Consider the following 16,153-nt stretch of genomic DNA (forward strand, 5'->3'; position numbering starts at 1 on the left):
CCTCTCAGAAACTGAGATTCCTATCAACCTGCCTTTTAAAATTAACTCTTCTGTGCTAGGCTGATAAATATATAAACTACATCGGTTCCAGCAGGGCAATAAATAACACGCAGCGGCGGCTGAGCGCCGAGAGGGGCGGCCGGGCTGCCTGGAGGGAACGGGCCGGAGCCGCTCCAACCCGGCTCCTCCCGCGCTTTCCCGTGCCCTCCCTGCCCCACAGTCCCGGCCCGGGACAGCGCTGGACCCGACACCGACTCACGCGTAGCGACCCGGCGAGCGGAGAGACGGCGGCGGGCGGCGGGCGCCCCTTTATAGCCGCCGCAGCGGCGTGAGCGGGCCGCCGTGCCGCGGAGAGGAGGCGGCAAGGCCCGGCGGGGAACGACCCCCGCCACCCGCCGCTGCCGCCCGCTGCAGCGACCCCAGCGGGGGGGAGGACCGATGCCCGCCCGGCCGACCTGAGGCGAAGCGAGGCGAGGCGGGGCCAGCCCGCGCGGAGGGGCGCCCGCCCCCGTCCGCCATTTTGGGGTCGCGGGTTGACGACCCTCGTCGGGGAGATGGCGGCTTTAGCCCTTCAGCCTGGCCCTGACATCCTCCTGGCTTTGGCCTCCTCGTGTGCGCCAGGCCTTAGCACGTAGAGTGTGTCCAGCAGCACCACGACCTGGTTGTCCTTAGGCTGCCCAACAGCCTCTGCCCTTCACCTCTCGGGGATGTCTGCCTCTCACAAAGCAGCGACCAACCCTATAAACAGGCACAACAACTTCCGAATCCTTCAAGTCAATGTGGCTGCCATGAAAAATGTTGCTCAGGTGGCATCTGGAGCAAAGCTGTGCAGTCTCCCAGCTCGGTCGACCTACTGATCCCATGGCAGCTCAGGTGACACCCAAGTCTTGTCCCTGCGTGGAGTTTTTGGGCCAGATTCAGGGCAAGACAATCCTCTGGTGGCAACTGGCAGGGACACACACACACAGAGCAACGCCCTCCCAGAAGGGTGTTTTGGGTGTTTTTTCCCATCCCCATCCTCCTCCTCTGCATATGAAGGTCTCACAGGGCAGCTCAGTCCCACCACAAAACATGATGGGCCCCAGGGAGCCTCATGGAGGGAGCAGGACCAAGAGGGTGGGACCAGAGCGAGGAGCAGGATGCAGAGAGGGATGCATTGGCAGCATGAATAATTCCTATGGGATAATTCTTGCTGCTCCAAACTGTGTTTCAGGAGGTGTCACGGCCACAGCTGGAGCCATTCCCACAGCCTTCTCCTCTTCAGAGCATATTTGTGCCTCAAAGAAGTGTGAGTTCCTGTGGTGCGGTGCCAGCTCACATCGTGGGCTGGCCTGGAGCAGGACCAAGGGTCCTTGGCGTCCTCCCCATGGAAGCAAGCTGTCAGTCCCGCTTCCCAGGGTGAGGGTTGAACAACTCTGAAAGCTGCTGGAAACAAGAGAGGGATTCACCCCCCACAACCCCCCCCATGGTCCCACAGCTTCACGCTCAGCAGATTCGGCTCCGGGGAGATCCATCATTATCTATTTCCAGCGTCTTCAGTGGAGCGTGGGGACTTGGGACTCAGTGATTCATCAGTGACCTTCAGGCACCATGGATGTCCTGTTAAGAGGGACTAAGCCTACAGAGGCTGGTAGCTGCTCTGCTGTGACTTTTTGGATTCTGTGTTCTGTTGCTTTTAATTGGCTTTAAAAGTGGGCTGTGATGTTCCCATGAAAATGGGCTCTGATACCTCCCCCTTCATGACAGCAGAATAATTGAGAGCAGCAGAATAAAAAGTAACAATAACAAGGAAAAATGGGATGGTTTGCAGTGTTTTCAATCCAGTTTATTTTCTAAAGGCACCAATCACAGAATCATAGATTTGGTTCTGTTGGGAAAGACCTCCAAGATCATCAACTCCAACCATCAACCCACCACCACCATGGGACACCATGCAGGCAGTTACAGACCTGTGTCCTCCTCTGTTCTTTTTACTCCTGACATGAACCAATGGGCTGGGGGTACTCTCTGCACACCAGGGCCCAAAACTGCCCCAGGGTCCTCCCTGCTGTTGGTGTCCTCACTAGATAAGTGCAGATGCTCCTGGTGAGCAGTGATGCCCGAGATACTCCCAGTTTACCCTCTCAAGACCTTCAGCAATGCTTGGAGTAAAGGTTACATCTTTTAATGTCATCTCTGAAACTGGAACAGGCTGCCCAGGGAGGTGGTGGCATCACCATCCCTGGAGGTGTTCAAGACATGTGTGGCCATGGCATGTGTGGACATGGTTTAGTGGCCATGGTGGTGTTGGGTTGGTGGTTGGACTGGATGATCTCGGAGATCTTTTCCAACCCAAACAATTCCATGATTCTATGATCTTGCTACTCCATCCCTATCGGTGATGGAGGTGTGAGACCCATCCCCCAGATGCCTCCGAGGCTGCTCTGCTGCCGTGTTTCTGAGTGGCACCTCAGTCACTGATGGCCATCGTCAAAGATCACCTATTTTTCAACACGGATGAGGAGTTTTCAACCCAACGCTGCCTCTGCTTTGGGGTTTCTCCTCCTTAGCTTTGGGATTTTACCAGCAGAGGGCAGGCCGCGATTGCAGCAGGAGCAGCAAAGCGAGCAGGAGCTGAAGCTGTAGTCCAGGGCAAGCAACAGCAGCAGCAGAGCCAGGCAGCACCTCTCATGCAGAGGAATTCGGGAGAACAGGACTCACTCGCTGCTAAAGCACCTGCTGCTTAGCAAATCTCCCACTGCCTGGAGAGGAAACTTTCTTCCCTCCAAGGAGCAGGTGAAGGCTTGTTCAGCAGGACCCTGTTTCATCTGTCAGAGCTTTAACACCACTGCATGGCACCCAGCAGCTCCAGCCAGCCTGTGCTGAATGCAGCCCACACCTTCCCATAGGCCTCCTCATTGTGGTTTTGTTTTGTTGCTTTGTTTTGTTTTGTTTTATTTTTGCCTGAAGAGCAAGGATGAAGAAAGTGTATGGAGAGCTTGGGGATTTCCCCTACAGGGTAGATCAAAAGTTGCCAAGAGTTTAGGATAAAGAAAACCCTGGGAAAAAAAAAAAAAAAACAAAAAAAAAAAAAAAAAAAAAAAAAAAAAAAAAAAAAAACACAACCAACCAACATAAAACAAAGCTGCAATCCTGGGCTGCTGCTCTGCTCCCCACATTGTTGTGGGGGCAAAACCCTACGGGCCTGAACCTGGTACTGTCCCACCCACCCCAGCTCCTGTTTGATCAGCAGGGATCAGGAAGTGAGGCTTTCTGTTTTGTTTTGGTTTTCCCCGCTGTCTGTGCAGCCTGAAGGGGTTGGTTTGTATGCCTGCCTCCCACAGAGGGTAATTTGGTTCCTCTCTCACTTTGGCCAAGGCCACACCAGAGCATTGAGCTCCCATGGCTGCCTCCAGTCGGGTCGGGGCAGCCCAGGCACCAGTGGGATGACCCAGCATCAATAGCCCCATTATTGCTCTTAGAGTTTCTCTCTCCACTTCCAGATGGATGCTGCCTTACCCCCATCACAGCTGCAGCTGCTCCCTTCCAGCGATTCCCAACGCAGCACTTAAGGCAAGGGATTTATGGGCGGTTTTGAAAGGCATTTTGGAGCAAGAAGGAGTTTATGGGAAAGGAAGTTGAATTCCCACCATTCCCCAGAAAATTCTCCCAGCATCATTCACGAGGAGGATCATTTACTGGTCCTCTCCTCAAAACAGAGACAAGCCCTCAGCTGTGGCTCTTTGTTTAGTCCAAAGCATTTCCCGACAGCGAGATGCAGTGGGGGTTGTTCTGGTCAGGAGACTTGAGGCGAGCCCTCGGCATCTGGCTGCTGGACCTGATTTGTTCCCTGACATTTTTGAGGACACTGGGTAGCTAAAAGAAATTTTTTGTTCTCCAGCCATGGAGTAGTGCCAGTCAGGGCAGGCATTGCTGGGCATCCAGCTGATTTTGTCTTACCAAGTGGTTTGCAAAGTAGAAAGTCATGGGACCAAAGTTAGCACCAAGAGCAGTGGCAATAAAACCACCCACAGGGATCTTACCCTTTACAAGCTGCATCTTACCTTCTTTTCAAGCTTTTCAGGAACAGAATCTCACACTGGTGGTCACCAGAGCAGGCTGGATCAGCCAAGTAGATTCCCATCAGCACCACATCTCACAAGCAGGACAGGGGTTTGAAAGGCTTTATTTGACACCTTTGCTGGGTGTCACAGCTGGTGAGTCTAACAGTGAGGCTGGGCTCCTAGCTGTGAGCTCTAGCATGCCAACAAGGCAGGAACGATGGGGGGGCCATGAGGACCTCTCTGACTGTATGAAAAGGGAGGGGTTTGTTCCTGGCTGATTCTGGCACTTCGGGACAAGGATGAGGAGAAGTAGTGGAGGCATTTCTGTGTGCTAAGTGTGATGACTTTCATCAAAGCAGCTGGGAGGGACTCACTTCAAAACAACAGCAGGTCCAGGGGCATGCACATGGCAGATGGGATGCAGAGATTCATAGAATGGTTTGGGTTGGAAGAGACCTTAAAGATCATCCAATTTCAACCCCCCTGCCATGGGCAGGGATACCTTCCACTAGAGCAAGTTGCCCAAGGCCTCATCCAGCCTGGCTTTGAACACCTCCAGGAAGGGGGCAGCCACAACCTCCCTGGGCAACCTGTCCCAGTGTCTCCCCACCCTCACTGTAAAGATTTTTTTTGTAATCTCCAGTCTAAATCTGTCCTCTTCAGGCTCCAATCCATTCCTTCTTGTCCTATCACAGCAAGGATCTGCAGGAAGGCAAAAGCCCCAGCTCATCCACACAGAATGACCAGCTGCATGCTTGACCTGAGGCATGGGGAGAATCCCTCCCCTTCCAGAGTGATCTCCCTCTTTTTTAACCTTTCTTTGCACTGACCTTGCCACACTCCTCTCTTTTCATGTCACAGTACTGTAGAGGTGGGTGAGACTCCAGGGGGTGGGCATGCAACTGGGTCCAGGCTATTCTGTTTGTGTATCCCAGCAAGTCAAGGCACAGATGCAGGGAATGGGGGGTGTTCAGATGAGGGAGAGTGCGGTAGGGACACACTGCCCTGGCCACCATGGGAGTTAGGGACATGGCACAGAACCAGAGTGGCTTGAGAGCTTCAAGTTTCTGTTCCTTCCTGCCCAAAGAAGAGGGAAGAGGAGGACCACTGGAGGAGCAGAGGTGTATCTGCTGCATTGTCTAGGGGCACACAGGCCAAGGCAGAAAAAGCTCTTGGGAATCAGGACAAGTGGAGACCCAGAGCTTGCCAAGGTCTGCAGCCTCAGTGCACTTTGGTCCTGGCCCAGGGAGAGGGATGAGCAATGTGAGACCAAAACATGGTGCTGAAGAAAGAAAACAGAGACATTGTGGGAGGAGAGGGTGAGGGTTGTGGTGCTAAAAGAATGAGGGAGGCACTTCAAATGTAGGCTGGTTTGAGCCATTCTCCCCCTTTGTGGTCACGGATGTTCAGCAGGGGATTGAGGAGAGACAGCTCCAGCAGGGAGACTGGCAGAGGGAAAGGCCTTTTCTTCTCACTTTGGCCATCAGAGCCTTCCCCTCCATGACAGACATCCCTTTGAAATCCTCTGTCTCACCTCAGCTTGCCTCTTCACACCTCCGAGCAGAGCCAGAGCTGGCAGAAGCCTCCCTGTGCCCGGGCAGCTGCTCCTGCCCAGTCTGTGCAGGGACCTAGCAGAGGCCCTGTGGGCACGGCGAGGTTTGGGAATGACAAGGGTTGGGCACGACAAGGGTTGGGCACAGCAAGGGCTGGGCATGGCTGGGCTCTGCTCAGCTGCTGCCTCGCTCCACCTTAAGAGCACATAAGAGGGAAAAGCTGGCAATGCGGCAAGGAAAGCAGAGGGATTAGCAGGCAAGCAGGTCGCTAAGGGAGCCTGGGGTGGAGGGGGCTGTAGCCTGCAGTGTGGGGGGGTGCCAAGAGTGCTGGGGAGGGGGTTGAGCCACGTCTGTGCCACCACACCAAAACTGGGTGCTGCAGCCGGGGGAAGCAGCGTGAGCGAGTCTGGCTGGCAGCTCTGAGTCCCCGAGGAAATAAAACAGTATTTGAGGGCTGGCTGTTTTCCAAAGGAGAGCAACACTGGGCTCTGCAGAGGGGGTTTGCTGGGGGAGGAAGGGGGCTGGGAGCTGCGTGTGCCCCCTCCTTCGTAGCCGGAAGGCTCTGGGGCACAGCCATGTGCAGACAGCTGCATCGAATTGGATGTGATTTACGTTTGCAGGCACCACGAGGGACAGGCCGTGGGGTGGTCAGGAGGGGCAAAGAGGGAGGGAAGAGGACAAGAGAATTTTCTTTATGGATCCTTGGCTTCTGCAAAGCAGGAAAGATGCTTTTTCAGCTGAGTTTGTTCTTCGGCCTGCGGGCAACGAGTGCTGAAGAATTCCCATCTCTGAAGCTGGGAGGAGAGGGGGGTCAGAAAGCCCCAATTTCAGTCGCCCAGGAGCGGCAGATCCTGGATGTCCCAACCCTGATGCCGGGTCCCTGCGTGGCAGTGCCCAAGGCAGGAGGTGCTGTGTAAGCTGGTGGAACGGGGATGCTGGTGGGGGCCGGTGAGAAGAGGAAGGTGGCGATTTGGCTGCTCTTGGCCGAGCCCTCTCTCAGCACTCCTGCTGGCGACGGCATCCTGGGCACGGCTGCTGTGGCCGCGGATGAGCTCACACCTCGAGCCCTCCGGCTGGAAGAGGCCATCCTGCTGGCCAGGAAGCTTCGTCGGGATGGCAGGATGTCGCTGGGGACACGGCGAAGCGGGGCCGGCCTCACAGCGGGGCTCGGGTAAGGCAGGGAAGATGCAGTCAAAACAACGGGAGCGGGAGCAGCCTCCCTCCTGGGGATCTGCACCGGGCAAGCAGCGCTGTGGAGGAAGGACCACGGCCACGTCTGGATGGGCAGGAGGGAAGTGGCCACAGGCGAGGGCTCCATTTCTGCCACGTAATTGTTAAGGTGGGAGAGGAGTCGCAGCCGGATGGGGTCAGCGGCGTTCTGGCCCTCCAGGACCCCCAGGTACCTGACAACTTCCGTGAGGCATTCGCGGAAACCGATGCTCCTGTAATCCACAGCCAGCGCTCGGGCGTCTAAGAAGCCTGTAAGGAGAGGCCAAGGGGTGAGAGTAAGGCTCTGCAGAGCTGAGGAATGTGCTGGGGTTTCACTACCCTCTCTACTGCACTGTGTATGTCACTTGAGGCACTTTGCTGCAGTGTGATATTCCTGCAGCAGACAGCCAAGTGGGTGTCCAAAAGGACTGGACGGACGTTTGCGTGCCTGAGAACAGCATCTGCGGTTATCTCGGCAGGATAAAGCTGCCAGGGTCATGAAGCCTCTTACTCCAGCATGTGAGATGAGCAAGAGGCTTCATGAACTGTGCTCAAGAAGAAAGACTTCCTCCCCCCCGATGGATTCTATCAGTTCTTGCTGCTGGAGACATGACTGTGGGCTAGGTGGGTGCTGGGTCTCTCTGTGCAAATGGGGACTTGCCCAGCACCCCTCCTGCAGAAGGGCAGGACACTGTGTCTCCTCTACACAGCTTAGCACAGGAGGTTCCACCTCAACGTGAGGAGGAACTTCTTCACTGTGAGGGTCACAGAGCACTGGAACATGCTGGAGTCTCCTTCTCTGGAGACTTTCAAGACCCATCTGGATGCATTCCTGTGCAACCTGTGCTGGATTCTATGATCCTGCTCTGGCAGGAGGGTTGGACTTGATGCTCTCCAGAGGTCCCTTCCAATCCCTAACAGCCTGTGATCTGTGATCTTCCTCTGCCTGGGTCCCAGTCTTCATACCTCATTTTAATAGGTGGACACAAGACAGTGCCAGAACCAAAACCATTTGGCCAACAAAGCTCTATTAGCACCATCTTCCTCTGCCTGGCTCCCAATCTTTAAACCTCATTTAAACAGGAGGACGACACAAGACAGCGTCAGAACCACAACCACTCAGCCAAGAAAGCTGGAAGCCACAGAAATCAACAAGATAAAATGCATCCAAGGGCTGGTTTTTAGGCTTCTGCTCCCTGCTTGCAGCTTCATGAGACGATAAGCAATAAAGCAGAGAATGTCACAGCACAGTGAAGAGCTGGACCACTTTGCCTGACAGGGTCTCTCCTGACAATGCAGCCCTTTGTTGCAGTGCAGTCAAACTGAATATCTAAACAAATGTTCCAGACCAAGTTACAGCTCTGAACCGAAGCCTGGGTGCCAGCAATGTCCCCAGTAAGCCAAAAAAATGTGTGGTGAGCAAGCCAGAGGCTTCTTTACTGGAGCTGTGATCTCCATCCTGTTAACTGGAACAGGACAGAGGGTCTGTGCTGAGGTCTCAGTACAAATAAGACCTTTGTTGAATTTTGCACAGGGCTCCCTCTCTCTTCTTGTAACAACCAAGAGACACACAGACAAAAAGGAAAAAAAAAAAAAAAGAACAGAAAGGGAAAAAAGCCTTGTTGTTTATTTTCTGAGTCCCCATGCAGAACTCAGCCTCTGCAGGAAATGTATCCCAGGGAGGAGGTAAAGAGTTTAATATCCTTGCTCTGGAAGCAGGCTCCACTTCTGAGCAGCACTAAACGTGGCTCTGGCTGAGCAGCTTCTAGCAGGGTGTGTGACAATGACAGTGGTGCCATCCCCATGGGTCTGGGGAACTGGCTGTCCCAAATCTGCCAAATGGATGCAGGGAATGCTGACCCACAGAAAAAACAACAGGCAGGAAACATCCATCTGCCCTCTGCCAAAAAAATCCTCCCCGGCAGCATTTGTTTTGGTGGGGCGGGTGTCAGCATCAAGATGCTGCATGCTGCTGAGGCTGATGGAGGATTCTCCTCCCAGGTTTTCACCTCCACCTCATCCATAGTCTTACAAGAGTTGGTTCTTACCTGTCCCTCCAGTGGCATGAAGCATTTTTAAATGATCTACTGTCATCTGTAGGATTTCTGCCTTCTCCAGCTTGGAAGATCCCTGTGTGTTTGGAGCAGAAAAAGAAAACCTCAGCAGCTCATTATTTTATGGTCTAGGTGCTTGTGACTCTCAGAAGTTGAGTTTTGCCCAATGACCTCCTCCCCAAGACATCCTGAAGCCCAGAAGCACTCAGATTGGAGCAGGACATCCATCCAAGCTCTGTTTTTTTGTTGTTTGCTTTTGTTTTTGTTTTGTTTTTTACATTGTGAGTCCCAAAAGGAGATGCCTCCCAGATGCAAACCCATTTCTGTGCATCTCCCCAGCTGCAAAACACTTTCTGGATGGAATTTACCCTCCCCAGGGCTCCTGGATATTTGTAACTCTCACTTTACCACACTGTTTCACCATCTACTTACTCCCTGAAGTGATGATGATAAGAAAGACATTGCCTGGCTCCAGACCTGCTCGTTCTGAGGGCTGTAGCCCTCAGGGTGGGTGGCAGCAGGGTCTCACTCACCTGCTTCTCGAAGGCAGTGGGCACCAGGCGCCGCAGCTCCGAGAGGCTGCTGTTGATGCGGTCCCGGCGCCGCTTCTCGATGATCTGCAGGAGATTGCCAAGTGGAGAGAAGAAACCAGGACAAGGGGGTAAGAGGTACAAAGCAGAACATCAGAAGTTCCATCTAAACACAAGGAGGCACTTCTTTAAGTTAAGGGTGATGGAGAACTGGAGCAGGCTCCCCAGAGAGGTGGTGGAGTTTCCCTCTCAGGAGACATTCAACACCTGCCTCTGGATGTGTTCCTGTGTGACCTTCTCTAGGTGACCCTGCCTTGGCAAGGGGCTTGGACTAAATGATCTCCAGAGGTCCTTTCCAACCTCTACCATTCTGTGATACAGCCACAGCTCATGGGTCTAACACCCTCAGCAACAGCAATGGCAGGTTGAGAGAGGTGCTTTGAACAGGGACATGAAAGTAAATGGTTTGGGGTCAAAGGCTGGGCACAGAACTGGAGAACTGAGTCCAGGTCTGGAATTCTCAGCACAGGAAAAACATGGACTTGTTGAAACAGGTACAGAAGGACCTGCAAAAATGATCCAGGGGCTGGAAGCCCTCTGCTGTGAAGCCAAGCTGAGAGAGTTGGGTTTGTTCAGCCAGGTGAAGAGAAGGCATCAGGGAGACCTTCTTGTGACCTTTCAGTGCTTGAAGGGGAGATCAGAAACCTGGGGACAGACTTCTGAGCAGGGCCTGTTGTGACAGGACAGGGGGCCCTAGCAAATCACACTCACCCCTCTCCTCTTTTTCCTGGCTTGTATCTGTGATGTTGTAGTGGGAGACACAGACCTGGAAACGTGGCTGGAAAGAAAGAAGAGGGAATCATTCCTTGCCCTAACTGCAGAGAATCCTCTGTTGCACATCTGCTTTACACACGTTTGCCATCTGCAGTCCCCCCCCCCTACACTGAATAATGTCTTCTGTGGTTCCCATCTCGGTTTTACCCACAACACAGAGCTCAGGAATTGGGAATGGGGAGCCAAGCAGAGACTGGAATCCCACTCTCTCCTCTCTGAGAGCCTCCCACCAGCCTGGGATGGATTTTGGCATCACACTGCCCATCTGCTACCAAGCACATGTCTCCTTCAGGCTCCCCATGCTGGCATCTCCACAGGGCTGGAAAAGCAGCCCTCCAAGCTCTGGAGCTGTGGCCTCTTTTTTTCTCCATGGGTGAACCTCCTGGCTCTCGTGTCTGAGCCTGCCCTGTCTGCAGGGCTTTGCATCTGGGAGCTGTGATAGCAGCAGCACGAATCTGAGCTCCCACCCAGGGCGGCAGCCAAGGGCTGGTGGCTGCTCAGGGTGAGGCTAACAGCAGCATTGATGTGGTTTCTGAGGGCTTCCTGCAGAGTCACTTCACACACCACAGTTTGTGGGGTGATCCCTGATATTCCAAACATGTGGGCACCCGTGAACCTGACAGAGAAGGGCCAGGAACTGGACAGAGGGAACATGCAATGGGAGGTGAGGGAGCAGGGACCCTGCCTGCTGGCCAAAGACCCTGGGGGCCAGTTCTGCTCAAAAAGATGAGGGACACAAGCTAAGGAGAAGGGCCTCACAAATCAGCCTGTGCCTGGTGGGCATGGGTGAGGCTGAAGACACCAAAGGTCAGCACCAGACATGCACAAAGAGGCAGAGTTCAATCCTTAGGTCCCCATGGAGGTGAAGTCTCCATAACGATGGATAACCAGGCATGGGAAACTCCTTGGAACAAACCCCCTCAGCCTGGGGGGGAGGCCAGCTGGGCCACCTTCCACCTCCCCCAAGCAGGGTCTCTCCCTCTGGAAGCAGGACTGGCTCAGGGCTGTTTCTGTGCCTTACGAAACTCGGGGCAGAGTTAACAACCAGGCAAGCCAGCAGCCAGCACCGAGCTCCAGAGGGACACAGAGACTGCCCAGGACACACGAGTCTGGAAAGGGCTGTTTGAGGTCATCCCATCACATCCAAATGATTTTCAGTCTGACCAAGCAATTTAGTAGCATTAAAGGTGCCTGTGCAGAGACAGTGCTGTCTGCACAGCCTGCCAAAGCCTAGACCAAGCTCAAGCCCATTAAAAATACATTTTGGTAGGTCCAAGTGAGGTGCTTTCAGAAGTGGTTTCACACCATCAGACCCAATAACACCTTCTTCTCCTGCCTGCTCTGCTCATCTCCATACAGGCCCCCAATGTGAATGCCTGCTGGGGTGGGCTCTCTCTGGGCAGAGGTGGCCTTGCAAGCAGGGATGTGCCATGCTGGTACACCATGAAGGCAGGTGGGATGAGCAAATTGGGGGGTCAGAAGAGCAAGGGGGAGGCACTAGGCTCGCCTGGCAGGGCAGGAATGTGCAGCATGCACTGAAGGAGTCAAGAAGAGTGGATTTTGAAAGCCTCTTTGCAGAGCTGTCTGAACGTGTTGCTCTTTGTAGATCCAGATGTGGATCTAACGACCTCGCTCGCTGCGAGCCGTGCTTGAAAGAGAGGTTGGACAGATTCAAACCACATAAAAGCCCCTGGGACTATGTTCTCTGATGGTTAAAATTTCTGCACTGCTCTTTGCTCCAGTTTCTAATTGACAGCTGTATAACCTTGGCTGTTGATTCAAAACAAAAAGAAAAGAAAAAAAAAAGAGGGGAAAAAAGAAAAACAAAACCAACTCCCAAATCCAAAATCCAGGCACTGTCTTGGACTTCTGCAGTGACCCCAGACTCTAAGCTCACACTGCAGGCTCTGAACCAAGCCTCACACCCACAGTGACTCAGCCCTGCTCCACAAGGGAACTGGTTTGCCCAAACCACTCAGCTGGGTACTGGGCTGGGAGCCCTGACCAGACAGCCTGGCTGCCTCCCCTGCCCTAAGGACTCCACCTTGCTCCCCACCTGGAAGTACTTTGTTTTGCCCCAGCCACCAGCATCCCATACAGGACCACGTTAAACTTGTCAGGGTGGAAACTGCTCTCTTGGCTATGAGCTTGCCTGACATGAGCAACAGTATTCATGTTGTATGATGATACATACTGTATCAGCTGGTTCTATCACTGGCTTGAGAAGACAAACTCATTAGCAGTGAGGATCTCATTAGGGAGATCCAAAATGCATCCTTACTCCGCAGTGAGATAAAATATTAAGACCACTGCTCTCTACAACTACCTGAAAGGAGGAGGGAGTAACGTGGGAGTCAATCACTTCTCCCTAGTAACAAGTGATAGGAGTGGAAACAGCCTCCATTTGCACCAAGGGAGGGTTAGGTGGGAGATTAGAAGAAACTTCTTCACTGAAAGGGTTTCAAACCCTGGAACAAACTGCCCAGGGAAGTGGTTGAAGCCCATCTCAGGAGGTGTGTAAAAGAGGCTGAGGGCTATGGTTTAGCACCAGGCTTGGTGAAGTTAGAGAATGGTTGGACTTGATCTTAGAGATCTTTTCCAATCTAAATGATTCCATGAGCCTCTGAGTCATCCATCAGGGTACTCTAGACTCAGTGTGCTGCACTGATGCAGAGAGGTAGGATACATTTCAGGTGCAGCAGGAAGGTGAGTTAGATATTGATGGAAACTGCCAAAGGGACGAGTGAATTGTGCAGGACATTGTGTCAGACCTGCCTGGCTCTGCTGGGACTGTATCAGTGAGCAGCAGGCTCCTGAATTTAGCCCCATGAGAAGCTGAGCTTGGCACTGGGCAGGGCGACTTCCCCACTCAGGACAGCAAGCAGTGAGAGGGGAATTAATTCATCTGATGCCTTGCTGGACATGGGGGGAGGAGGACACTTGGCTACTGAAACAACAGTTCAAAAGCAGCTGATTTTTGGGTAAGAACAACTGACAGAACCCTTCCTTCATCCCCAGTGCCCTCTGCATGCTCAGAGCCTGAGCATGCCCAGGAACAGCTGACAGAATGGGAGCTGGGGATGAGAACTGGAGATGCTCTTTGCCAGTTTAGGACAGCACAGCAAAGCCCAAGGAACCACACAGAGGTCCTATCCTCACTATTCTCTCACTACTCCACCCAGCAGCAAAGTCTCAGCTGAAACTGCAGCTCAGCAGCGATCGGATGGAGCTTGAGGTCTGTGATCTCCAAGTGCACACTCAGAGCTGGACACCCTTAGCTTGGCCAGGCTGCACCAGCTCCCTCCTTAATAAAGATCCAAGCCCCAGCCGGGACATTACAAATTCCTCAGCAGAACAGAAGTGTTTCTCATGCAAAACCTCCACAAAACATTCCCGGGGATCCCTTGGATCACCGGGGCTGCAGCAGCATCCAGGTGCCTCTGCTCTGTGGGGAGGACACATGGGCATGATGGTGCTGGGTTGATGGCTGGACTCGATCTTAGAGGTCTTTTCCAACCTGAATGGTTCTGCGATTCTATGACTGCTCCATCTCAGGGTGCAGAGACCTGCGAGCAGCAGGGCTGCAGCTGAGGAAGATAAGAACAGCCTTTCTCCCTACCCTGGGCAGCAGAAGCTCAATTACTGTGGCTTTAACGAGGCAGTTTCTTGGATGCAATCAGCTCGAAACAGCTGTGCCAGTGGTGTCACGGCGCTGGGCTCCTCACTGGGTCAGCCCTGACACCAGCATCAGCTCACAACTTGCCCACTGCAGGGACACACTTGTGCCCGTCCTTGCCCAGGGCAGGACCAGCCCAGCCCAAAGGGGTTAAGCGAGGTGCCAGGCGGTTCCCGGTGACTCCCCGGCGGAGCCCGGTGCTTTCCCGTGCCCTGCCCCGGGAAACACCAAACTCAGCTGCCCCGCGAAGCCCGCGGGGAGCTGCTGGTGCTCCGTACCCGGTACTGGGGACCCCGCTCCAGCCTGGAGACCAAAGCGAACCTCGCACCCGGGACAGCCTCACCTGTACTCCTCCTCCCGCCCCACGTCGATGGTGCCGTCCGACTCCGTGTCCGACGAGCTCTCCTCGCACAACCGCTTCATCCTCGCAGGCAGCACTGGACGGGGAGCTTCCGGGTAGGGGGAATCGGTGGGAAGAAGCCGGCGGGCTCGAGAAGGCTGCCCCACGCGTGGCCACCACCGTCTGTCCCGGCTGTCGTCCTGTCCCGTTCCCAGGCGGGCTGCTCGGAGTAGCTGCTCCCGGTGCCTGCTTCGCCCGGCTCCTCCCCTGCCCGCACTCTGCCTTTCACACCCCCGGCTTCTGCCTCGCTCCCCTCCCAGCACGTCCCCAGCCTTCCCGGTTAATGGGTTAATGAGACATCTCCCGGGATTGACGGATTACGCGGCCGCGCCGGCGCTCCCAGGTTCCCAGGCCCCCCCCCCTCCTTCAACCCTCCCCAAACCTCCTCCTCCTCCTCCTCCCGCTCGCTGGTCGAAATCCCAAGTCTTCCTGTAAAAGGAACAGTCTGTGTGAACAGTCTCATGTCCCCCCCCTCCCCTCCTCTTTCTGCCCACGGCCCCCCTTCCACCCGCTGCACATTGGCCTCAGCCCCAGTTTAAAGGGACCAGTGACCTCACTGGCAACAGAAAACCGTGGGAAAGAGATGGGACTGATAAAGCCTTGAGTTGTTTCAGGGAAAAATCAACATCCAGCTCCACACGCACACACATGTCTGCCCGGCTCTGCGCCGCGCAGCCACTTTGGGCGACCTCCTGGGTCAGCTGGAAGCCAGCTTCCTGCTGCTGGGGAAGATGCCCTCGCCTGGGATCGATCGGTGACCACGGCTGACGGCCGGGGTGGCAGTGGTGGCACCGCGCTTGGAGCCGTCGGGATGGTTTTGGCATCCCAGCACCGTGCCGTGGTGGGTCCCGCCGGGAGCTCGGCCCCCTGCTATGCTCCCACAACCTCGGAGTGTCATCAAGTGCCAGCTCATGGCACTGCCAAGACATTGGAGAGCCACCCAGTAAAACAAACCACCCAAAGCCCAACTTTAGGGGGGGGTCGGACACTAGGATGAAATGATCTTTTCTTGTCTCATTCCTTAATGTTGGAAACTTTGACCCGCAAGACCTGGCATCTAGGGGACATCTCTCCCCCGCTGAGCTTGCAGGATAGATGTAGGAGCTAAAACACCCCAGTGCGTGGAGGGGGCAAGAGAAGGAGAGAAAGAGAGAGAGGGGAGGAGTGGGGGAGGGAGCCGAGGTAGAGGCTCACAGGACAAAAATAAATGCCTTTTATTTTGAACAGAATAATCAGCGCTGAGATCTGGCAACACGTGGGTTTCCCAAAGCCTGCTGCAAAGGGCTGTGGCAGTGATAACAGCCCCTGGCTGCTGGGGCCAGCCAAGCCGCCCCTCTCCCGTGCACGGAGGCACCCAACCGCCCGGTCGGGTGCTGCCTATCTGCCTCAGCCATCTCTGCCAGCTCACCCACGCTGCACCCGGCAACCCCGAGCCGTCTGCCGTCCCCCAGCGCCTCGCAAGCAGCTGCTGGGAAAGCCAAATTCCGTCTCCTACCCTCCTACCCTTCACCCATGCCTGCCCCCAGACTGGCATACGGGGGCTGAGCAAGACATAGCCCCTCACGACTGATTCTTTTGACGCTGAGCCTCACTCTCCTCATGACTGATTCTTGAGGCTGAGCCTCACTGTCCTCCCATCCCAAATAAAACAAAAGGGACCTGAACCCGCCAGCCTTGTGCTGGAGTGGAAAATTTCAGTGCCATCTCAGTGCCATCTCATAAATGTTTGTAAGCCAAAAGAAAAAGAGAGAATAAAACATTCACTTTAGGTTATAGTGCTTTGTAGCTATAATTTTGATGTTCTATTTTAATTTTTTACTATTAAGAAAAAGTGCCCCAGAAATTGAGCTGTTC

The 16,153-nt window shown here is 54.3% G+C and overlaps 1 protein-coding gene across 1 annotated transcript; it reads right to left on the bottom strand.

The window, feature by feature from the left end:
- Positions 1 to 6,407: 6,407 nt before the first annotated feature.
- HEYL (hes related family bHLH transcription factor with YRPW motif like) lies at positions 6,408 to 14,322 on the bottom strand. The gene is made up of 5 exons (XM_054395467.1): positions 14,243 to 14,322; positions 10,161 to 10,227; positions 9,393 to 9,476; positions 8,854 to 8,935; positions 6,408 to 7,075 (listed from the first exon to the last, which is right to left on the bottom strand). Exons 1-5 carry the CDS (start codon positions 14,320 to 14,322, stop codon positions 6,408 to 6,410), a joined length of 981 nt encoding a protein of 326 aa, XP_054251442.1.
- Between the last annotated feature and the right edge of the window lie 1,831 nt (positions 14,323 to 16,153).

Source organism: Indicator indicator, chromosome 33, assembly GCF_027791375.1.
Source record: "Indicator indicator isolate 239-I01 chromosome 33, UM_Iind_1.1, whole genome shotgun sequence".
Lineage (NCBI taxonomy): Eukaryota > Metazoa > Chordata > Aves > Piciformes > Indicatoridae > Indicator > Indicator indicator.

Excerpts from the sequence above, each read along its gene's own strand:
- HEYL (XM_054395467.1), bottom strand. The coding sequence starts at position 14,322 with ATGAAGCGGTTGTGCGAGGAGAGCTCGTCGGACACGGAGTCGGACGGC. Across the intron at positions 10,228-14,242 it reads GGGCGGGAGGAGGAGTACAG|CCACGTTTCCAGGTCTGTGT; the intron begins GTGAGGCTGTCC and ends CTTTCTTTCCAG. Across the intron at positions 9,477-10,160 it reads CCAGGAAAAAGAGGAGAGGG|ATCATCGAGAAGCGGCGCCG; the intron begins GTGAGTGTGATT and ends AATCTCCTGCAG.